The sequence below is a fragment of the Chamaea fasciata genome, unplaced genomic scaffold (assembly GCF_029207755.1).
Source record: "Chamaea fasciata isolate MVZ Bird 193981 ecotype frontalis unplaced genomic scaffold, bChaFas1.0.hap1 SCAF_7, whole genome shotgun sequence".
In the NCBI taxonomy this organism is placed as follows: Eukaryota; Metazoa; Chordata; class Aves; order Passeriformes; family Sylviidae; genus Chamaea; species Chamaea fasciata.
Window position 1 is genome coordinate 57,534,530 of NW_027094092.1, and position 24,455 is coordinate 57,558,984.

General features: G+C 37.9%; 1 protein-coding gene across 1 annotated transcript in view; it reads left to right on the forward strand.

Annotated features, from left to right (window-relative positions):
• The window catches only part of CUNH14orf39 (chromosome unknown C14orf39 homolog), a 28,274-nt gene extending 12,810 nt beyond the window's left edge, over window positions 1-15,464 (forward strand). The window contains exons 5-17 of the mRNA XM_066186944.1: window positions 686-873; window positions 1,317-1,359; window positions 1,766-1,886; window positions 2,970-3,064; window positions 7,565-7,704; window positions 8,176-8,255; window positions 10,282-10,367; window positions 10,456-10,520; window positions 11,624-11,691; window positions 11,997-12,136; window positions 12,655-12,790; window positions 14,166-14,223; window positions 14,861-15,464. Coding sequence (XP_066043041.1) covers window positions 686-873; window positions 1,317-1,359; window positions 1,766-1,886; window positions 2,970-3,064; window positions 7,565-7,704; window positions 8,176-8,255; window positions 10,282-10,367; window positions 10,456-10,520; window positions 11,624-11,691; window positions 11,997-12,136; window positions 12,655-12,790; window positions 14,166-14,223; window positions 14,861-15,063 — 1,423 coding nt within the window. The 3' untranslated portion in view covers window positions 15,064-15,464. The remainder of the gene's footprint in view (window positions 1-685; window positions 874-1,316; window positions 1,360-1,765; window positions 1,887-2,969; window positions 3,065-7,564; window positions 7,705-8,175; window positions 8,256-10,281; window positions 10,368-10,455; window positions 10,521-11,623; window positions 11,692-11,996; window positions 12,137-12,654; window positions 12,791-14,165; window positions 14,224-14,860) is intronic.
• The last annotated feature ends 8,991 nt before the right edge of the window (window positions 15,465-24,455 follow it).

Here is a 24,455-nt window from a genome sequence, read left to right on the forward strand (position 1 = left end):
CAAGAAGCTGAGTGTTCTGGCTCTTTGCCTCTGAAACATTTAAGTGTTTGCTTAACCTATAGTATGAATAGTCCTGTTGTTTCAGTGTGGCTGATGTGTGTGTTTAAGGCTTCCGTGAGTCACACAGAGATTACTCAGCACCTCCTTGGAGGCAGCTCTCTGTCCAGTTGTGCACCAGGCTGCTCTAAATATGGGAGGTTTGGCCAAACTCTCTTCTACTGTGACTTTGATCCAGCTCCACCAAAACTGATGGAATTGTTCCAGGGTGCACCAGCAGAGACTTTGGCCTGCAGTGAGTTGCATGATAATTACACAGGGAAAAACACATTTGTCATCTGCCAGGCTGCCTTTGATTATGGTATGGTCTACATTCCCTTGAGAACAGGGAGGTTTGGCTGGTTTTTACATCATGACTATTCTGTGTTACATACAGCATAGTTTTCCTTGAATATAGCTGGAAAACAAAAACAAAAAAACCAAAACCAACCAAACAAAAAAGACCCACAAAAATACCTAACAACAACAACAAAAGCCAAATATTTCCATATTAAACATAACCTGACTTTTCTTCCTATTATAGCAGCAAATTAACTGAGCTGATGCCATGAATTTGTAGGTTTTTTGGTTTTTTTCCTTATAGGCAATGGTTTCCTGTAAAAAAAATTAAATTACATGTATTTTACAGGAAAATATATGAAGATTCTTTAACCCAGTGTAGAAAGACTTTGGAGGAACATCACAAAAAATATACAGAAACTCCTCTTTCCCAGAAGTATTACAAAGGAAATGAAAAAGTTGAAGACATTCAAAAGACAGTTTTGAAACACCTTGAAAATTACAAATGGAAAGAAGATGCTTCCTTGGATACTCTGGGTACTGCTATTTTCAATGCTTTTACAGTAAAAAGTAGTGGCAGTGCACTGCACATTAAAGGTGCCATATGGAAAACCTCTAATTTTCTGAAGTTAGTTAAGCTATTATATCATTTTTAGAAAAAAAAGTCTATAGCAAATAAGAATTTAGATTTTACATACTAATATTCCTTCTTCCAACACATGAATGTAGTGGGGAGAGATTTGTCATTGAACTTCTTGGGGTAAAAAAGTTCTAAGATTTCTTTAGATCAAGCCTCTCAAAATTTTAAATTTATTTTATCACCATTTAGTGCTGTTTTTTAGTGCCATTACTGTTATACTGCAATTTTTGTAATCTATACTAAGCCAAGATAAATGCTCCTGATCTATTAATTTATCTTGAATTTGTTAAGAAAATGGATTTGTTAGTTAATGATCTGAAAGCAAATTTTATTTTTGCAGAGGCTGCTCCTTTTACATCCAGAAATGCTTGGGCTATACACATGTATCCTTTATTTCTAGTGTTTGTTCAGTTGACAGGAAAGCAGTTTTATTTTTACCTTTCACAACTTTCTATTTGAAAATAAAGTAATTATTTATATATTTGTGTTTAGAGTGGCAGCATTGGTATTTCCCTGTGAGAAAACTGAAGGTCAAATTCAGATATTCAGTTTAAATTTATGGGAGCATTTTGGGGAAAGAAAATACAATTTAACTTAATAACATGCCAATCAAAATGCTTCATTTAGGAGAAGCTTAATTGAAGTTAGAGTTGGAGATTTGCCAAGGAAATACAGATTTATCAGAGCTTCCTGCACCTCTGGCATTTGTTACAGCATAGGGAGGTCAGGCATCTTGTGGCATCCCTTGAAAAAATAGATTGTTGTAAAATGTATTCCATGACAATGAAGTGCTTCCATGAGGAAAAAAACACAGGAAACCTTGCAGCTTGCTGGAGCTGCTGGGCAGGAAACCATCAAACTGCAAAAAGAAGCAGAAGAATTACAAATGAAAACTGACTACTTAAAAAAGGTAACTATATCCTAATTTTATTTTGTATAAATACACGTTATGTATGTGATCATACATAGCACTGTTACATTTTCTGAAACATCAAAAAAAAGTATTTTCAAGCTCACAGGCCAACAGGATGATTCCAGCCTTTTATTATGTTTCTATAGCATCACATTTGTTTCCTTAGAGAAGAGGGATCCATAAATGTAAAGGTTCTTAAAGCTTGCTTTCTACTAACCTCAGTTTGTACCACAGTTTCTGCTAAGGCACTGTGTGATGCTGGCTTTGGTGTCAGCTCAGGAGAATACACTTCAAAATAGATCAGGGCCACTCCTCAGTGAGCCCCAGGGCTTGAGTGTGCAGCTTTCACAGGTCCTACTGGGTTTTTAAAGGTTTGTATTTAACTAAATATGCTTTACAATAAGAATAAATTCCTTCTCTCCTTATTTTTTTTTTCCTCCAAAATACATATGTGAGTATATAATACCCAGCAGTAAAGCTGGCTGGTTAACTAGGAGAAGCACTGATTCCAAAGGGAGAATCTTCAAAAAAAAATATATCAATGGGATTTTATCATTACAGAATTTGGACCTACTCCTCTGTAAAAAGGTCTCTTCTAAGCCTGAGTAGCCCAACCTTGTAATGGTTTAGTAACTTTTTTATGGCATTGCATTTGGGTGCTTTTACCTGTCTGGAAAAGGGCTCCACATGTTTTGCACATGTGGTTTTTTCTGTTTATATTCTGTGATCCTGTTTGACACTCCTAGATCCAGACTGAAGTTCCCAATGTGGTTTGTGCTGTGTAAACGTACAGGAAGGGGGATGTGGAGAATTTGTTTGTAGCTATGAAGGAGACCATGTAAGGAGCTCCAGGTTCTGACATTTAGGCCCATGCTCCAAAACCTCTGTGTTTATCCTGTTGTTAGAGTTGATCCTTCAAAAATTATTGCCTCTTTTTAACCTTGTTCTCCTTATTTCTTCAGAACCTCTTGGCTCCAAAATCTACTACTGAGCACTGGTTCATCAGATTTAGAAAACTTTTGCAGCTAAAATAGTTCAAGTTTTGTCAATTTTTATGCCATTTTTTCTTTATCCTTTAAGACCTTCAAAGAGACTAAAGAAGATCAAAATAATCTCAAAAATATTGAAGGAAAAAATCAGAAAATTCTTGAGAAGCCAGAAGAGTTTAAAGAAAGGTACACTTCAAAATTATTTTTCCCCTTACTTTTATCCAGAATACTACCTCAGAATTACGCAAAGACTGCTACACAACATAAGTTATTGTTGAATAAGGACTGGCAAGCTTCTCTAATCCTAATCATGTGATTTATTTATGGAATTTAACAAATTTTATATTTCTGAGGGTTAAGATAGTGACAACTTTTGATTCTTGCAAGCCAAATGTATCCGAAAACATGGTATAAAAATATTTTGTAGAAGCATCTTCTCCTCAGCTACTGCTGAGACATCTGTCTAAGTAGTTTCAAATGCAACTACAGTGACTGTGCAGTCAGAGATAAAATAACATTAACTCGACTAAATATATATTTGGAAAAGGAGTCAGGGTTCCCCACGTCAGTTGTCTTCACCTCTGAACTACTTAAGAAATTTAACTCTTAATTTAGTTCTTAAAAACAAGCATGAGTGAAAGTTTCATAGACAGGATTAATGGCTTAGTAAATTAGTCAGCAATCATTTACAGCTGGGACTCACTTTAATTTGAGCTCAATTACAATGACTGAAAATCACCATGAGGACTATCTTGCACTTGTCTGGAGTCCTTGTGAATGTTGAAACTTCTTCTGTCGAGCTGACACTTCTAGACCAAAATCCGTTTTAAAGGGAATATATGTCTGAAAGACTTAGACAATGTGATTTTGTATTAGGGTGTGCTTGAAAAAGAATCATTTTAAGGCTTTAAATAAGCATTTAGAGGAACATACCTATAAAAAGTGTCATTTTAGCAATTCCTAAGACTCTTTTCACTGGGACATTTTAAGTCTTAGTATCTTCTTACAGATCTACAAATCATTCAGATGATAATTTCTTTGTGGTGTAGCCTTTGCACCCATTAGACCTTCTCATGTAGGACTTTTTGTAATTGGCAAGAACAGAAACTTGAGGAAGCAAGAAATCCCCTTAGTTTTAAGACAAGGTTAAAAGAAATGGGAAGCACTGTCTTTGGATTTTCAAAGAAACCCATGTGTGTTCAGTCTGCAGAACACAAAACACCAGTTAAAGACCTGCTGTAAGAGGCAGAGATCCATGCTCTGGGTATGGAGTTGTAGGAATCCCTCAGTGAGGTTCATTGTGGTGAGGAATCCGTAGGGTGCACTGCCAGACCTGCCATTTGTACATTTTTTTCCTATCATGGAGTCTGCTTGTACCTTCACTTTAAGTCGTGTATGTTCCACAACATAAAGGCTTGTAGAAAATGGCATAAAATTGGTCTCTTAATATCTTTATCCGGCATTAGTGTATTAAAAAAAAGTCTTCACTAGAAAGTGTGGAAGTGACTGCTTAAGTGACTATTGGTGTTAAAAATGTATGTATTATGAAGCTGAAAAAAAAATTCAAAAAAATCCCAACCAACCAAAAAAAAAAACCCAACAAAAACCCCAAAAAACCTCTGAAAAACAAACAAACAAACCCAAACAGAAACTGGGTATTGAGAAAATGTGCCATAGGAAATAAAACCTCTGCAGACGCAAAGCAATGTACAAAAATACAACAGCAGAATGTGGTTGCCAAAGGCAGGAGTTTCTTCTGAGCTGTCCTGCAGCCACTACGAAGTTGCTACTGAGCAAAAAGATGTTTGTGAAGAAAGGAGATATCTTCATCTTCTGCCACAAAAGAAGAGGAAATAAAAAGGAATTGTACTGTGAATCTTCATGGACTGCTCCAGAGCAGCATGAAACCAGCAGCATCAAGGGAAAGAACTGAAGAGAGCAATGAAAGCCCTGAGCAGAACAATGTGCACATTAATACCCATGAAAAGCTTTAGAAGGCTTCAAGACAAGAAGCAAGCTTGCAAGCCGATTAATAGGTGCTGATATTTATGTTCTGCTCTGGGCAGCAGGATGGCAGTGGGAACTGTTCCTTTAAAAAGCCTGGCATGTTGTTGTTTGAATCACTTAGGTCTGCTCAGTTTTTAGTTAGGAGTGTAAAACACAGATTCCTCTGCTCTTACCAGCTCATGTCTCTGATTCACAGCTCAGCAGTTACACTGACAAGTGTCACAGTTTAATTTCCAAAGCAAAAGTTCTCATCAGTCACCAAACGGGACTCTAATCTTTTGCAGCCCTGGTCTTTATGTCTCAAGTAGACCTTCTATTTATTACACTGGAAGGCTGGTGTCTTGGACTGTGCTATGGCATCTATAGAGCTCATTCTCTCTGTTTTTGTAAAGTGGTTGGGAGAGATTTAATTCCATGACTCTGCAATTCTTTATTTCTTTTTCTTTCCAATTTGGTAATGTGTTAATTCCATCTCTTACTTTCCAAATGAGAGCTTTTTGCTGCATCTTCACATAAAGGAGATTCCATGGTGGATTATTGCAATTCTTTCAGCATCCTTCATCAGAAGTGGTTGACTTTTACTGAGCAAAGAAAAAACTTGATAATATAAATCTTAGAAAAGTACTTATGATGTCGTTTCTGGATTTCTAATCTGAACATATATGAAGAGCCAACTCAAAAGAATGCTCCTGATGAGAATATTGAACATGGTTTCAGTAGCTGTAAATACCACAGAAGCAGGTGTGATTCTTCATATGTATAATGAGATACACTTGATTCCTGTGTGGAAATTAATAGTAATCCATGGGTTTCTTTATGCTGCAAAGAAGAAAATACTATTAAGGAAATGACAATTTATTTTGGCTTAAGAATATCTGTTTTTCTCTTTGCCCTTTAAAGAAACTCCTGCAGTATGGATCAAGATAAAGGGTTTTTAATCTACTTGGATGTCTACTAACAATAAAGTAGAAAAAGAAGACAAATGATTGTTCTTCTTGCTGCAATTTGGATTGTTTTGAGCTTCATGATGCAGTTTTATTTTTCTTCCAGGGGTATTAATTACTGTCAGAGAAGATCTGCATGGTTTATTTTTCAATAGTGCTTTTGTGGAGGGAAGGGAGAGCAGGTTAACTGCAGGTTCTTTTGGAAGGTTTTGTTAAAGAATGAATATCTTAAGAACCTCTGAGTTTGGTTTGTAGCTCTGCCTTTGAGACTTTCTTCTACATAGATAAGTGTTGTAAGATAATTTTTTATTTAACGGAGAGTAAATCTTTAGAAATACAGAGTTGTCTGCTAGGCTTTACAGAAGCACAAGGAAACTGACTCCAGGAACTTTTAAAAACAGAGTTTGACATCCTAAGTTCTGAAAAAAACCCAAACCTACCAACCAATCAACCAACCAAAAAATCCCTAACCACAAACCCTCCCCTATTTATGGTGACCTCAGCCACAGCAGCCTTGTTCAACTGATCTTGGAATGATGATTGTGGCAAAATGAGCCATTTGGAACAAAATGAAGGAGTTTTAGTCAGAATTCTGTGCTTAGCTCTGTTTTGATTTCCCCTTGCTTTTGAGTTTCCTGCGTCTGAATTTAAAGATACACCAGCCACACACATCTTGTTTTCTGTATTCATTCTTGACAGGTTTATCTAGAACTAATGTAACAGAAAGATTTACTTTTGTATTTAATTGTTTAGGTGGTAGATGTTTTGTACAGTTTGTTCAGTCTCAGTCCGGCACAGCACCAGAAAGAGAAAATAATTCTTTTCATCAGAGATGCTTGTCTGAGGTGCTTTCAGGGTTTTATGTGAGCATAGTTCACACAGTTCACATGTATATATATGAGTTTAACGTGTTAGGTCCTTGCATTTAAACAGTGCTTCTCAGTGATATTTTTTTTGTTAATGTTGCTATTTTACTCTACAGTACCTTATAAAGTGTATCCTATGTTTTATCTTATCTTTGTTTATGGAGAATTTCAAGAAGAACGAAAAGACTGACTCAGTTCTTCATTTGTTCTGAGCAGCATTGTTCAGTCAGCTACAAACCAGATGTTGTAGCTAGAAGCACAGAAGTGCTAAGCAAGAATGCCGGAGAGAAAATAAAATAGAATTCATTATTCTAAAAAATAGTAAATGTTCCTGTGCCAAACAGCTACTTTACTCTTCATTGTTCTGCTCACCTTTGTATTTCTGCACTGTAAAGGACTATTTACCCTACACAGATAATTACCACACAAGTAAAAACACTTGCTGCAGTTTTCTCTTTTGTGTATGTGTAGTGTGAGTATTCCAGACAATCTCAGAGAGAGAGAGAGAAAAAGTGGTTTTAAATGTGAAAATGTGATTTCAGAACTACAATTATGAGACACTTAAAATCAAAGTGTAAAACTCCACAATACTAATACTTTTCTTTGACACTGACAAAATTTAAACCATCAATGTTCTTATGATTGGCTTATTACTCCTTTATGGCTTCGTTTTCAGAGATATTGTCTCTCTGATATTATTTTAAAAACCCCCTTTTTATCAACTGCTGGTGCTGAAAGTGGTAGAACTCCCTTGACAATGTCCAATGCCCTTGTGAATTCCACTTATTTGAAGCAGTTATATTTTATGGTTTATTTTCTTTTGCAATGATTTGTTTGTTTGTTTGTTTATTTAATTTAAATTTGTTTAGGGTGTTTGAAGAGCGTGAACACCCATCTTTGCCAAAGAAGAAACATCAGCTGTATAAAACATTGCATGTCCCATGCATTCCTCGGAAATTGGTCCAGTCTGTGCAGAGTTTTAGAGTCTCAAAGCAACAAGCAGAAGCAGGTGTAGTGTGTTTAATGACTTCAGTGACCATTTTGGGGTTGTTTTTGTTCAAAAGAATGGGTAAGTGGTCGTAAAAAAACTAGTGAACTGCTCAACTACTTATAGTTGAAGCCAGGCTTTCAACGGGAGTTGGGTGCTCAGTTTTTTTATATTCTGGAAATCTTGTGTGTCCGATTTCTCCCTTGTCTGTGCAATGAGTAAAGTAATATGAGATACACCCGCTGCATGGTGTCAGAAACATCTGAAAATAATTTAATTTCAAATCTAAAATACCTTTAGCACTGTTCCCATTAGTACAATAAATATTAAACAACTGTTATTTGTTTGTTACTTTCATATTTTGTGATAAGTTTCTTTTTGCTCTCTATTAAAAGGAAAGTTTATAAGGCTTGTTCCTAAGTTCTGTTTAACAGTGCCATGCTTTGGATACTTAATCTTATTGATAATATTATATAATACTTGTAAATTTAGGGAAAGAAGAAAAAGAGAAACCAGTGGAACTTTCAGTGGTCACCAGCAGTTCCTCCAGCCTTGCAGAAAATCTATCACAGGTGTGTTGCTCTCCCACTGGTAAAAATGTGAAGTTATATAATCTGTTTTATGTGGTTGTTTAAATTTAAAATACTTCAAATATACCTCATGGTATTATGTCTTACAGAAAACCTGTTAGCACTGTAAATTGCTAATCATAGTAATCTGCAATTGCTTGGTAATCAGAGCAAAAATCTTTCTTTGGTGCCTTTTCATTCTGGAAACATCTGTGTTCTTACAAAGTGCATTCTAATGCCAAAATTGAGGTGGACCATCTTACCAACTCATTTTGTAGTTTTTAGTATTTAAAATAACCACTGTAGATTCTGTATTTAGCAAGTATTTGGAACTCTAAAGGAGGGTCAGAATCTTGTGTTACTGATGAATCATGAGCCATCTACTCCATAATGAAGGATTTCATAAAGAGCTGAGTGTATAGGACAGCCCACAGTTACCAGCTCCATTCTGAGGTTTAGCCAGAAACAGAAGTCTGGCTGAGAGGAATAAAACCATGAACAACACTCCTTGGTGTACTGCAGGAGCCCACAACTCCATTTTCTATCTCTCACCCATAAGAATATAGTTACTATGACATTTTTGAGATGGTGGAATGAATTGCAGGTTTATTTAGATAGAAATTTTTTATTCAAAAACATTAAACTAATCCAGAAGAAAGCTGGAGGTACAACTTGCAAAGTTGTGGAAACCACCAATAGTGTCATGGAGTGCAAGACCATTCATGGGAGCAAGACATTGTTAAAGTATTAAAAGGAGAAATTAGAGGAAGTAAGGCCATAAGGGGTAGAAGAATTTGTAACTGTGTTTGCTGTGCAGGAGCTTTGGAAGTTTCTACCTCTAAATCATCTTTCCGAGGGACATCTCACTGGATCTATTTAAAATCAAAACTTAATGAACAACAAAAAAAGCATAAAAAAGTTAGCAGTTGTGATTTTCTTAAGAATTTCAAGGGAACTGAAGAATGAGGTGAGTGAATCACTGTATGGTTTAGAGTGAAGCCTGTATGAGAAGACAAAGGCCTCATAACACCAGACAAGATGAAGGACAGTGACAGGGCTGAGTGGGACAAGACCAGAAGAAAATTCAAGCAATTCTGATTTGTACCTGGCTTAGGGAGTTGGACATGATGAGGATGATGGAAGGGCTGTTGCCAGGGTAATCTAGAGATGAGGCTGGAAGTCTAGGACCTAGAATTGCAGTTAGACAATTGTAGGAAGCAGTAAGTCAAGGTTAAGAGAACTTTAAGAAAGGGTGATGGCAACAAGAAAAAGAAGATGGAGTCTGAGGAAAAACAAAAAGATTGGAAGAAAGGAGGTTGCTATGCATCAGGAAAGGTGTGCTGTACACTACAGGAGTTGAGTGGCAGGCAGATTCTGCAGAACCAGCTCTTTTGTCCCCTACCTTAAATAGAATTCAGTTTGATACATTTTGTAAGTTAAAAATTAGCAAGAACTAGACACTCTCTGTAAAATAATGTGTTATTTGATGCTGAGGCATAGATTGCCTTGCCCTTAAGGCACAAAAACATGCTACACAGAAGAGTGGTGGCTTCTGCTCTGATGAAAATCTGTGAGGTGGGAGTATTTCCATGTTTTCTGCAGTTTTTTAGTCCCCCACATGAGACCTGTGCTGGCTGAGACTGATGTGGCTGCTCAGTTGGCCTTCAGAGGCAGAGCCAGGCCTGGCCCCAGCCCTTTTTGGATTGACAAACATGAGCAATCAGGCTGCAGCAGCAGCAAACCTGCATGAAGTTTGTAAATGACATAGCATTATTTGTGTTACAGAAAAGATAATTAATCACTTCTAGTTATCAGTGCTGTGACTAAGACTTTATTAATAAATTACCAAAGTGGTTTTGGGTATCATGCTGTCAAAATGTAGGTAAAACAAGTAAAAGGGTTTTACATTGTCTGATCCTTAAGTTCTGATTAAAAGAAGGTATTTCCACAGTCTAAGAAGAAATCAGAGTGATATTCTTGAAGTGACAATTTCACTTGCTGCCTCATTTGAATTTTTTCTGTCTTTTAGATGGTTATTGACACTGCAGGGACTAAAACCCCACAAATTGCCCAAGTCCCATCAATAGTAAGCACACAAAACCAAGGGAAATTCAGGTAATTTTATTAAAATAGCTTTAATTCTTGAGGCTGGGGGTCATGGAAATAATTCACATTTAGACAAACATTAAACTTTGTATTTTAGACTGTCAGATCTTCCAAAGCAGTTGACTTCCAATCAACAGTTTGAGAGTCCAAATGCAGTAATGGGTAAAGTACTACTGTAATTTTTTTGATAAGGTTGGATCATATAATTATACACCAGAAACTTCTAGGGACCAGATTTTCATTCTGTCATTAAGAGGGGCACTATTTGTATTTCTTTTCCACCTTGACTGTATAGCGCAAAATTTGAGTCTAGCAGACAGGCAGAGTCCTAATTTAAATAGAGACTTAACTGCTCAGTAATGTAAGATTTAGTCTGCACTGACCATTGTGAATAAAAGGATCTGTCCAACATCTCTTGTAAATTTACACTTGACTCTCAAATTACTTGGGTAAAATGAAATCCAGTCTTAACATCTAGCCAGAAGGTATGAGGAAATGCAAGGAAAAGGGATGTAATAAACCCAGTAATTTAGGTATCTTGAAGAATCAAATCAAGATTATTAAAGATGAAAATTAACTGGAGAAACACATGCAGAATGCTTAAGACAAAACCAGGGTAGTTACAAATAGATCTGAGGTTTCTGAAATCACAAGGAACCGAGCTTCAGTTTAAATACCTTTTTCTAATTATACTGCTAATTTAGATGCATGTAAAAGATTATAGCCTAGATTTTTTTTACAAAGAGAATACTGAAACATAGGACCTTAACCCACAATGCCTGAGACACAGCACAGTCTGAAGCTTAAAGCAGAAACTCTGACAGCAGAAAGTCTGATGTTTCTTCTCATTTCTCATCCTGACTCTTGCCCAGTTCTTTAAACTACACTTCATCACTGTCACATGGATGTGCTTTTTTATATTGTTCCTACCTGGTTTCTATTGACTAGCAGCACTCTCAGAGGGCAGTAGCTGGAGGAAACAAACACAGCACTCTCAAGGAACAATGGGCAGGTTTGAAGAACACCAAACCACAAGCAGCAGCCTGAGTAATGCTTTGAAAACAGCAAGTGGCAGAACAAGAGGTAATTGTTATGGACAGAGCCTCAAAGTGGGTTGTTGAGAAAACCACAGTCAGAACACTTCCTTACCAATAGCAATGCCATGCTAGTGAACTTCTCTGATGGATCCTTTCCCACAATGTCATTTTTATGTGTCTGTTTAAAATGTTGTTATAATGCAGGCAGTGCTGTCTTTTTTTGTGCAGCAAGCCAAGAGGCCAAACGTGTTGCTGAAGAAGCAGATGAGCACGTGGACTGTTTGTATGTACCTCAAGTAAGAAAAGCACTTCTTATATCATAAGTAAGAAGTTTATTTAGAATAGTCAGAGTATTTTGACATACTTGATTCAGTTAGAAAGAGGCAGGTCTCAGAAATTGGTTGTGTCAATTAGTGTATAACTTTTTCATTAATGGAGCATTTTGAAAAAGGTCTGTATTTAAAACTCACTTCTTGCACAGAACTATAAATATACAGGCTCAGTGCTGGCTCCACTGAGAACATATTTATGGTTAAAAGGACTAGGATATTTTGGGAAATTTTATATGTTATAAACGCCATTGTTTATTTCTTTTTCATAGGATGTGCACAGAGGTTTTAAGCCAAAGGAAGATAATCCTGACATAGCAGAAGAAAGTGCAGAACCTTTCTTAAGAGCACTTGAAACACCTGACTTAAAGGGGAAAAAAACACGCTCCTCAAAAGCACCTCCATTTGACTTGTATGATTTCAACTTTTATTTTGATTCTGAGCAAAAAGTTGTACTCACATTTATTGTATAAGCATTTCTGCTCTTTTTCAAAGATACTAGGGAAAGAATTTTCTAGAAAGCTCTTCTGAAAATGTTCAGATTTTTTTTCCTGAGTTATGCTTGATATTTATTAAGTTTTCTTCTTACAATATCATTTCCAGTTGAAGCTGTTTTGAAAGATCAGTACTTTGCTTAGAAATATATGAGACACATAGTCTTTTCCTGCAGTAATATTTGTTACTCTGATTTCTACCTTTAAACAGGCTTTTTGGGTTTTTTTGTTAAGTGGGTAGGGAGTTGGTAAGAACACCACCTCCCTTTACTTTAAAAAATTGTGTTATCTGTTCTGTGATGCTAAAAGCAATAATCGATGAAAGCTATGGGGATATAAAAAAGTGAAAAAAGAGGAAAAGAAAGAAATAGGAGGAAAAATCCACCTACATCACATAAAAGCTATTAATATAGTTTCTACCTTTCTGTATTTACAGCATTCAAAATTTAGGTTGTGAAGAGGGGACATCAAAATCTCCTGCTTTCTTTTCTCTCATGAACTTCTCCCAGAAGTCACCTGGCTTAAATTTATTTGATTCTTGTCTGTTTGGAGCACAAAATTCGTCTGATGAGGTAAAAAAAAAAAAAATTAATTTTGAACATTAAATTTCCATAAAGCAAAAAATGCGAACAAAACAGCATTGGCACTGAAAGAGATTTTTTCAGACTGGTTATTTTTGTAGCAAACATTTCTTTTAATATCTTGGTTACTTTTAAGTTTGATATTCTTTGAAAATGTTTAATTCCTTTCCTGGCAATCCCCCGATGAAGACTTCTAACCAAGTATGAATCTCTCTCGTATGGATCATGTGCAAATATACAGTGACTCAATTCACCAAAAGGCTTCTGGCTCAGTATTGCTGTGCAAAATTCAAGTTCTCTAGCAGACTTCACAACTTCTCCTGTGTGATTTTGTCTTGATAAAGGGAAGAAAGGACAGTCTATTAGGGTTACTGAACAGCAGATATGGATTAGCTATACTCAAATGGAGGAGCTAGGTGGGCAACTAAATGGAACAGAGAATGGAATCCAGGTCTTCCATTTTCTTTGGAGGTTCCCTAGCTCCAGTGCTCTCGAGTAAGTTTTGCTCTCCTGGGCTATTGGGTTGGTAATTGTGGATCCAGGATAGGTGTGTGTATCAGACAGGGCTTAGGTATCACTTGGCAGTGTACATCCAAGCCCCATGATGCAAATAAGGGATTTGAGCCCGGGTAGCTGCTGTTGCAGGTGGCTGGGAGCTGAAGCAGGGATGAGGGAAAGCACCTTTTTATTCTGGGTTTGGTATCTCATAGCATGAACTATGTGTAGGAGAGAACACACTGGTGTGGAGTTTGTGAGTTGTTTAGGAATTAGGTGGGTTTTAAGCCACCCACTGCTGTCAGAACCCACATTATTTTGTGCCTGCTCAGCAGCAGAAACCAAGAATTTATCAGGCTGGAGCAGATCTGGGATTCTTTAAAGTTAGATGGGAGTTTTGAAGGACACCAGTATCTATTTTAAATCTAGTCTAAGAATGTGTTTTAAGAGTGGCAAGTGGTTATCCTCCTACTCTTTCTGGCAATTTGAGGCCTTAGTAGGAAATATTTGTGTTGTTGTTTGGAGATTTTATAAAATGTCACAGATTTGAACACTTTTGAATCTTTTCGGTTTAGAAAACCAGCAATAAGTCAGGTCAGCTTTTGGACTGTTATCAATCTGGGTTTTTTTCCTAGAAGAATGGAGGAAGGGTGTTTGCAGCTGCATGCAAATATCATAAAATCCATCTGATCAAAGAACTTGCAACTTTAGGGACTGATAAATACCTTTAAATCATATTTTGTAAAGGCTGCTAACATTCACTGAGACAGTGTTTTTCTCACTAAAACAAATGAACATATTACATATAAGCAATAAAGTTTACTTTTTTGCCTTTCTCATTTGTTAAATTAAAAATTTGTTTATACTTCAGACAGAGGAAAATTATTCTGTGGGAAGCCTGAACTCTCTGTCCCTACACAAAGGTATTGGTAAGTCTGAAACTCAGATATACTTGTGTATATCATCTCCCTTCTCCATATGTTCCTATGACTGACAGGCTCATGATCCAGCCTAACAGAGCTCCTTTGGCTGTCTGAAAGGATGTTCAGTTGTGATAATGTAGCTCAGTGGTTTATTGTGCTCATTTGTGGTTTAAGTAAATCTTTAGCTTAAATCTCCCCTTGCATGTTGGGCTCTAAATGCCTGATGTATCATGGAAAAGAAGAGGTATGAGAAAGAAAGAAGTAGGGATAGTGTTAGGTGTGTTTGAAGCAAAATGAGAGGACTTGCAAAGGAGAAGAAAAAGTTCAAGTATTTCAATGATTGATCACATTTTTCTCTAAATAAACACTTTTGCAGATTCTGTTTACAGATATCTCTGGTGCAAAATGTGTAATGCAGAAGTGTTTTGTTGCTCTAAACCATTCAAGTGCTCCACGCTTCCTTCAATGTCAATTCTAATAACAACCCCCTGGAAATGCCATCTCTGGTGCAGCAATAAACACACAGCTGTGGGGTGATGCTCAGTGGGATATTTGGCACAATATATTAATAAAGAAGCATATGCTGAATGCAGTGTCCTCTCAGATTTAATCTAACAACAAATATTATATGTATTTCATATAGGAAGCTTCTTTGAGAAATCAGAAAATGAAGATGAATTTGTCTTTCCCTTCCAGTCGGAATCAAATTCTCATGCATTTGGAGATGGAAAAGATGACATTAGTTTTTCATTTGCATTTGGACAGGATCAGAGATCATTACAGTCTCCCTCTGTGAAAGGTTTTCATCCTTCCATACAAAATACAAAGCCATTTACATTCTTTTGAATACCTTTGACTTCCTTTTAAATTGTTTTCCTACTTAGCCTTGAAATGTTTCCAGTTTCTTGAGTTAAAGTACAAAGCATTTCTTCTCCTTCCATTTTTTGAAAGAATACGTTATTGCAACTGCTGCAATGTGTGTTCATCAACCACAGGTTTTGAGATTTTCTTGTTTATCTTTGAAATGTGTTTGTTCGTAAAATACTATTATATTCTCTTGCTAAATTGGCACTCACAAATATTTTAGGGGTAGAATGCTAATTCAATGTCTGTGAGAGCATTTAAACATAGATGAGAACGTTCAGCTTCTGATATAAACTAAACTACTTGTGTTAGTAAAAATGACTTGTAGCAGTTAAAGCTGAATTTTAATTAAAGACAATATTCTTGAGTATTCTGTGTATAACAGCTGGTTTACAAAATATTTGAAATAAACGTTTTTGTTCATTTTATGTACAGTTTTGTAGGTATTTCTTAATATCTGAAGTGGAACAATGTTGCAACTGTAATACTTCCCTTCCCTTCCCTTCCCTTCCCTTCCCTTCCCTTCCCTTCCCTTCCCTTCCCTTCCCTTCCCTTCCCTTCCCTTCCCTTCCCTTCCCTTCCCTTCCCTTCCCTTCCCTTCCCTTCCCTTCCCTTCCCTTCCCTTCCCTTCCCTTCCCTTCCCTTCCCTTCCCTTCCCTTCCCTTCCCTTCCCTTCCCTTCCCTTCCCTTCCCTTCCCTTCCCTTCCCTTCCCTTCCCTTCCCTTCCCTTCCCTTCCCTTCCCTTCCCTTCCCTTCCCTTCCCTTCCCTTCCCTTCCCTTCCTCTTTTTTTAATGTCTTTCAAAAAAGACAGAGGCAGTTTTCAAAGTCCAGCTGTGGTCAGTTCTACCCCTCAGTTCTCCACATAGGCTTTCCTTATGGAAAGAATGGCTGTTAGGACAACATCAGGGTCAGTCAGGCAGGAATGCTGACTGGTCTGAGCCACCAGAGCACTGTGCCCTGGGAATCCCTCAGAATCATCTTCTCGAGAACCACAACTTTCGTATTTATGGCCTCTGAAGGAAATACCAGATCACTTTGAAGTTATTTTTTCTGTTGCGTATGAAGCATAGGTTGCTAATTTTTGAAACTCCTCACATATTTATAAGGGAATTGGGTTTCCCAGTCACTTAGTGTGAGAAAACTCCCTTTCTGACAGTAGCAAGCAAAATGAAGAGAGGTCCACATCATTCAGCAGACTTCAGAGAAGAGATTGCAAATGCACAAATGAGTCAGAAGAACACACAGACTGAGAGGAGCAAGTGGCCAAAAAGCATCCTACCTTTACCTGTAAAGTCTGCAGTCCCACGGGGAGTAGAGTCCCTTCCCCTCTGCTGCCCTGAAAAACCCTTAATGACCAAAAGTTTGATTATCTATTCCACTGTTTCTTTTCTGCCAAACTCCTAAATGCATCAGGACTATTTTTATGCCTAGACATTTGTGAAAATTGGATTTTTTTTTTTTTTTAACTGGAAGTGAATCAGGAAGTTTTAGTGAATTTCTGCTGAGGTCCAGCTACTAAGAAGTGAGACACAGCTTTTCTAATCTACTGCATACCTGTCACTCTGAAAAACCTACGGTAGAGGGAAGTTTATGTCTCTACCTTTTATTTGGGGCCATGTTTATGGTACACTGCTGACAAATATTCTGAGATCATTTAGAAAGCTAAAAGTTTAATTTTGTTTGCCCAGTTATTCCATAACCAAATATCTTTCCTGATGAATTCTGTTATCCATGCCTAAGATGTTGCAGTGTAGTAGTCAAGGCTGCAGGCTGAAGTGGGAGAAACCACAGTCCTAGGTCTTTACTGACACAAATTGGATAGACTGATTAATAACAAAGCAGAGAAAGCTGCTTCACAAGAAGCAACCTCTCAGTATTTGGGATAATTCTCTGAGGTCTAAGACCATGAACTGCTTATAAACACACACTGGGATTTTTTACATTGACACTGGTCAAATTCCACCCAGAAATGGTCCCTGGTTATGCCTATAAAATCAACAGCAGTCTATGTGTGTTGATGGATTGCTGATGCTGGTACATCTCTCACTGCCCAGTGTCATTTTGGTTTGCCCTTTACACACTCAGAGGCTACACCCATTTCTAGCCTGAAAGCTGAGCACAGAGAGATTCTCTTCTCAGTGTAGCAAGGGCTGCTTGAGAGCAAAAACCAGGTACTGCAGGTATCCCACACGTGGCTGCAACTGAACTGGAGCCCAGGAACCTCCAGAAGCAACAGCAGCTGGGAGCTGCAATCCCTTAAAAGCTGTGCAGCTGTCAGCAAAGTGACAATATGGTGACACTGTGCACTTGTGCTGTGAGTCCTTGGAGGTGGGGGTGCCTTTTTGTTCTCTCCTTGGATTGCACAGAGTAAAACAGAGTTCAGGCTCACAATCAAGCCCAAAGGTACTAACAACAAAAATTTCTCTTAAATAAGCAGGGCAGGCATTTGATTATAAGAGTGTCCTGACTAGAAGGTAAATGTTTATTTGAAGCCCTTGATATCTTTACTGTTCCACTTAGGTTTTTAATGAAGTTTTTGACAGAAAACCACTTCATTTGAAATATTGGTTGTAAAAGCTAATGTGCCACAGTCCATTAGGTTAAATAAACGTTAGTAAATAAATATGTTGTGTCACCAACCTTGTAGGAAATATAATGATACCTGAATAAATAGATTTTTGAATTTGTTGAGTAAATAACTTATGAGAAGTTTACTAATGAAATTTACACTTTTATCTGCTGCTGTGGTGATGAAGACACTGATGCCTCGGTTTTCTCTCTCCCACAGAAATACCAGCTCTATGAAAATGCCATTTTTCTGATCAGAAATAACTTAGAGGGCATTTCTGCACATCTGCTTTGTTCTGCAAAGTGGTCTTGCAGTAATAAGATTGTTTTAATTTCTGAAGTAACATAACATCATGACTGGAGCACCATCTACTATTTTACTGATAATTTTACTGATACATAAATGTAAAGCATATTTGTAAACAGGGGTATTTGGCTGACAAATAAGCAACTGCTGTATAAGCTTGACACTAAAAATTAATTTAGAAACTATGAGGTAGAGACTAATGTAATGACTTCTAGGGGTTGTGGAATATAAGATTTATTTTCGTGTACTAGTTTTATGCCTTCAGACACCACTTTTAATAGGAAATAAAACATTCAGCGAACTGTTCCCACTCAAAAACCGAGTTTCATGTTCAGAGCTATTTTTGAATTTTCTGTAACTTCAGTCCAAGAATATCTATCTAAAGTTGATATGCCCAGCATAACACTCTACAGGATAAATTTCGTTGTGCTGTTATGTATAATTGTTAAAGTGATAAAACCACAAGAGTTATTTATATTTTATACAGAAACACTGTATGAATAGGGCAACTGAGAGTGTTAAAAGTGTCTCTTTACCACACTGAATTGTCAATGGCAACGTGTGAATGCTTTGAGGAAAACAAAAAGTTTGTGTCATGACATTGTAGGCTCATCTAATTGCTCACTGATTTTATGTGTAATATAACAAGAGCAATCAGAATTCTGAGGTGGAAAACCTGCAATGGTACAAGTGATACAAACCTGGAGTTGCAACCCACAGAGTAGATCAGAGAACGTTGTGTACAAATAGTGGCTTTATTTCTAGCTACCTCTTAAACTACAGCACTGAACCCCACAGAAATTCTGTAGATCATTTCATCCCCAGTCTGGGCTCTATGCAAAGTAAAGAAATAGTTTCAATTTTTCATTTCAAGACCATGAACATATTTAAAACTTTGTGTTGGGAGTAACAGAGCAGTATGTGGGTAAATGTGGGCTTTGGGGGCAGGTGAATCACTGCATCCTCAGAAAACAATCTTACACTACAGCATTAATACGTTTAAGTATTTCAAGGAAATAAGCTTTAAGTGCTACATATTGTAACAGATTGGAATGTGTAGACTTACAGTATTAGATGGTCGTAATCCCCCCAGTGCAAGGCTGATTGCAGGGGTAGCAAGAGTTGGCTAATCCTTTTGGGCCAATGGCATAAAACAAGGATTAGTTTTTCATTTACTGCAACTGAGTGGGTCATTAGGATCCAAAGACACTAATGAGCCTGAACAGGCAATTGGATTCTGGTTTCAAAGTTATGGGCTAGTTTGAAAGGAGGTTGATTGTGTCTTTTAATGATTTAAAACATGATGTTTTGGTGACCTTTTGCCTGAGAAAAATGAATGAAGGATATAACCATGGAACACAAACCTGGAATGCTGGCTTTTTTCCTCCTGAAGCTTGAGTTGTTGCCAGATTCGTTGCCTTAGAGGCTGAATGGCTCATTTAGAAATATCTCTGTTGCCTTGCTTTTATGTTCTGCTCTTGATGTCTCCAGAGTTGACACAAGTCACATGCAATCAAGTCTGTATTCCTGGTGGACAGGCACTGTCCTAATATTCTCTGACTCACACCCAGGTTGTTTGCAGCTCAGCAGTTCTGCTTCCAGACACATCACTTTGTGTTCTGATGCTAACATCTTGCTGAGAAATTGCCTCTTGGTATGTTGTTTCTTGGATCCTGTACCTTGCTTGATTTGATGTGAAGATGATGCTCTTTTTAGCACTTGCAACACGTTACCTTTGGAAAGGTAAATATTTTCCCCGCCTTGCTACATCACAGATTTTTTTCTTCTCAGGAATCACTTGAATTCAGCAATAATAGGTAGCTTCTATTTGGCTTCATTCAAATTAAGCAAGGGTACGAAAGAAATATCAAAAGATGGACATTAGCATGCTAATTGAATGTTTAGACATACACAAAAGGAAAATACTTTGACTAATACGACTCCATAGGAGAAATAGTGTCAAAAGTTTTAATAACATTAACTTAATTTTCTGTATCATATCACAGTCCACAAAGCATCCACAAAATTATTTCATACAGCACAGGACTTGGTCCATAGTACTTTGAGGCTTGACCTGGGGAAGGGAAAGAAGCAGAGGATCATGTTACAAAAAAGTTCTTGCTAGTGGGGAACCAGCTGCTCTGACTGGTGGGAAGCTTTGAAGCTGGCAATCCATACTGAAACTCAGTTTTGAGCTTGCAATTCTTATCTGTTCCCTTCTGCCAGAGCAGGACTGCCTTGAGCTAAGTGTGGTCTCTTGCTGCTCTTTTCTTTTTCTTGAGGCACATGTGTGGCAAGTTTAAACTGTTTCCACAAAATCCCTGATGCTGTGATCAGTGGTGTTGCTCACTGCCATGGCTGCAAAGGGCTCCTGTCCAGAAGTTATGGGTAAAAAGTGGTTTAAAATGTTTCTTAACAAGTACAAAACCCCTGGAAGCTCTGTTTCCATTCATTCCAGGGAGATGTCAAGCCTTTGAAGCACTCTAGCCATTACCCAAGCTGTACAATACAATTTCAAATTGTGTCACATAGGCTTAAAAAAAATCCCTGGGCACAATACATTCTTCAAGGTGATTTTTTTCCTTGGGAATGAACACTACCACTCAGGTATTTCATTCTACAAACATTGAAGGAGCTATCATAGGCAGCTGCTTATTTTTTTCTCTCCCTCACAGTTGGAAAAGGCTCTTGAAAAACATGAAAGTTGTTACCAGTATGATCTTTAGTGAGGAGATGTTAAACCAAGGCCTGACCACCTCAGCTCAGTGCAGACCCAGTGTTACCACTGCTGCTGTTTTGTTGAAGGAGAGTAATACAGAGTCATGGCTTCTTAGACTTTTAAAATTTTTTCATCTTGACCTATTACTTGTGACTCGTCACCAGACACTAAAGAGCAGTAGAGTTCTGATAAAAAAAAATTATAAATCACAGATTACATGGAAATCATCACTGAACTTCAAGGGTGCTTTTGAACCCAGGTTGGCCATCCAGCCAGAGCACTTAAAAGAAGCTGGTTCTGTGAAGTAGGTCATGACTTCATGGAAACCTCCACTTCATCTTGGATTGTGCTCTTCCCAGCTTTCCAAAAAACAGATCTTTAATAGATTTCTAGCACAGGAGAAACATTCTGGTCACATAAACAGAGGGATCAATGTTTGGGTAGATTTTTCTGCTCTATCACTTGTGGACAGTTATGTCAAGATTATCAATTGTAGTGACAAGTTTTTGAAGAATTGTTAAAAGAGCCAATACTTGGATGGACAGAAGAGATGAATTCTCCAGATCTTTCTTTTAAATAGTGCTGAGATAGCCTTGTTGCTTATCAATATGATACTTGGATTATTTGTGTTGTGCTGCATTGGAGTTATATCTGGTCCTTAGGTGAGTTTTGCCACATTATTGAAGTCGTTGAGCATCCACAATCCTCATTAACATAACAATGAGCAGAGTTTGGGGTCAGATTGTTCTAAAGCAGAAAAATTCCTGTGTTGCCAGAATTACCTTGGCATTACCTTGGGAGTCTCTGTGATCCAGAGCAGAAGCAGAGGGTCAGAGTGCTGAGGCACAAGTCTTTTTTTGGTGTGTGAAAATGCCTTGTTTCCAGCAGTGTAGGGCTGGCAGCAGCATACACTGCCCTGCGTGTTTATCACAGCTAGCTCACATATTGCAGTGTCAATATTTTATCAGAGAACACTTTACAACACAAAAAGGGAAGAAAAAAAAAAGAAAAGAAGGATGCTCCAGTGGATGCTGTATATGTTTCAGATTCCTCTGTTGAGTTTTATCTGAGATGACATTACTGGAATGAAGTAGATTGTCAAAGGCTGGGCAGAGTGCTTTTATCATTTGCAAGTATTGGCATCGAGTGAAATAATGATTCAAATTTCTGTTTTCTGTCTTTTGTGGATTACTCTGTCAGTTGCAGTGATGCTTTTGACAAGGGAGTGCTGCTGGGTTAGTGATTTCTTCCAGAGCTTCAGAAACAGTGAAGTTATCTGGTATCACCATCAGATCAAGTCTGACAGTTGACGGTCAGTGCTTACATATTGTCTTTGTAAATTACAAAATGAAGTAAGGAGCAGCAAATGCATCTCTCCACATTTATAAGGTTAATTCCATGGGATTATATCCATCTACTTATATCCAGACTCGGTAAAAATTTTGGTAGTAGATAAGTTGTGCAGAACGACTTCAGGTAAGATATTTTTTGGGTTTGAGGGTGGTTTTTTAGTTTGTTTTGGTTTTTATTGTTTTAGTTTTTTAGGTAGGGAAGACAAAAGTTCTACACTGAGCATATCTCTTGAAGGCTTGTAGTGTTATGGAAATATTTAGATCTCTACAAGTTCTTGAGTGGAAGCTGTTATTAAAACAGGTGTGGGCTTCTCTTATCTGCTTCTGCCATGTGTCACAGTACAGTGACCCTGTCACCAATGTAGATTTATAACCTAATGATCCACAGGTAATATTTAACTCTACATGAAATATCCCCAGCTGAAGCACTGGTCCTTAAATAAGCACTGGTTCGATTTTTGAGGGTTGTAATGTGAATACAGTTTAATCAATGTACCAGCATACTGCAAGGGCATGTAGTGATGGGACAAGGAGGAGTGGCCTTAAGCTGAAGGAGGGTAGATTTAGATCAGATATTAGGGAGGAGTTCTTTGCCCTAAAGCTAGTGAGGCACTGGAACAGGTTGCCTGAAGCAGCTGTGGACTCATCATCCATGGAGCTGTTCGAGGCCAGATCGGATGGGGCTTACCTGGTCTAGAGGAAAGTGTCCCTGCCCATGGCAGGGGGTTGGAACTAGATGGTCTTTAAGATTCCTTCCAAGCCAAACCATTCCATTAATCTATGATTCTATAGTGAAAAAAAAATAGGGAGAGAGAACAGAAAAATTTGAATATTGCAGTCAAAATTAGCTGTTCACTCACATGACAAAATGATAAATAAGTATCAAGGTGTACAACTGCCTTGTGCTGTGTTTGGAATGTAGATCTGTGGGGCTATAAAGTATAATCAGTGTGACTAGGTCTGGGCAAAAGAAAACTGTAGTCACTGCTGAATCATGTTGATAAATGTGGCTGAAATTTTGGGAATCATGTAGTAAATAACCTAAAAATAAAAAACTAAATAAAACTTAATTTTATGCAATCAGCTGCTCCTAAATAAAATAATCAGCTGACTTTTTAAAACCACTATAGTGAGAACTGGGTAAATTTTGTGTACATACTCCTTAGCTGGGAAAACATCACTGCTGTGATGGCTTGACAGATTGTTTTGTGAGCAATCCTTCCCATTCCCCATCAGTGAAAGCAAGGATGTGTCTGAATTACTGTGTAGTTATAGCTGGGAGAGCCATGCAGCAATTATCATTTATATTAGAGTGCCCACAGGGCACAGCTTCGTTTAAGGCCTCATTGTGTTACACACAATGAAAGAGTCCAGGCTTTAAACATTTTACAGTTTAAAAAGATTGGCAGACAATGAAGGGCTGGATGATAAAATGCTGAGTGCTTCCCAAAAGTTCTAAGCAACTTGACTGGAAATCAAATGGGATCAGTGCCTTGCAGTACCAGTCAGTCTGACTTACGTAGAATCCATTAAAAAGAAAGTATCAACTAAAACATTAATGAATAAGCAATTCCCACTAATTACATAACATTTGCAGAAGGGAGAAAATCTTAAACTAAATTCTAAGCCTTTGGAAAATGTGCTAGTTGGAAATAAAATGGAATTCCTCTCGTTGGCCAGATTTTGTTAGGATATCTCAGGAAGGCACTGAGCACCAAATTCAAACCAGGCCATTTCCACTAGATCAGTGTTCCTGACAAGCTGTGCTCTGAGCAGAGTTGTCATCAGGAACTTAAGCTGGGAGAAATTTATAAAATCTGAAAAACAGCAGCTTTCAAAGTGTTGAATGTCCTTTCAAGTTCTTGTCAGCCTAGGAAGATGATGAAAGAACAAATCTGATGAGGGAAAGAGAGGCAAATGGCAAGAAGGAAAAAGTTGTAGGGGGGAAAAAGAGACAGATTGACAATTAGTGCTTGAGATGTAGCACATTTCCTCCTGCTTACCCCAAGATTGTAGTAAGACTTTAGGCAGGATTGATCAACGTCTGCATGTTTGAGTGCTTTCAGAGGTGGATTCAAGGAGAGGTAGGTAGGTCTGTGGCACAGTCGCACATCCCCAGCCTTTGGCATGTTTCCTTTTACCAGGAGCTGCAGCAGCAACTCCAGTGCGGGGCAGTGTCAGTCAGCATGAAGGACTCCAGGCAGCCCCAATATGCCAGGTCAGTGGCCTGGGAAACCAGCCCTGTTTTTCCAATCATAAATCCTGGTTGTGTTGGGGCCATTTTTACTGTCATTACTCCAGTGAGCACTGCAGCTTCTGGCAGCTGCTGAGGGAGGCAGAAAGGAGGCCGCCCATATGGCGAGCGCATCGTACCAAAGGTGCCTCGGCGTTTGGGAAGATCCCTGCAAATGTCACTGCTGGGTCACT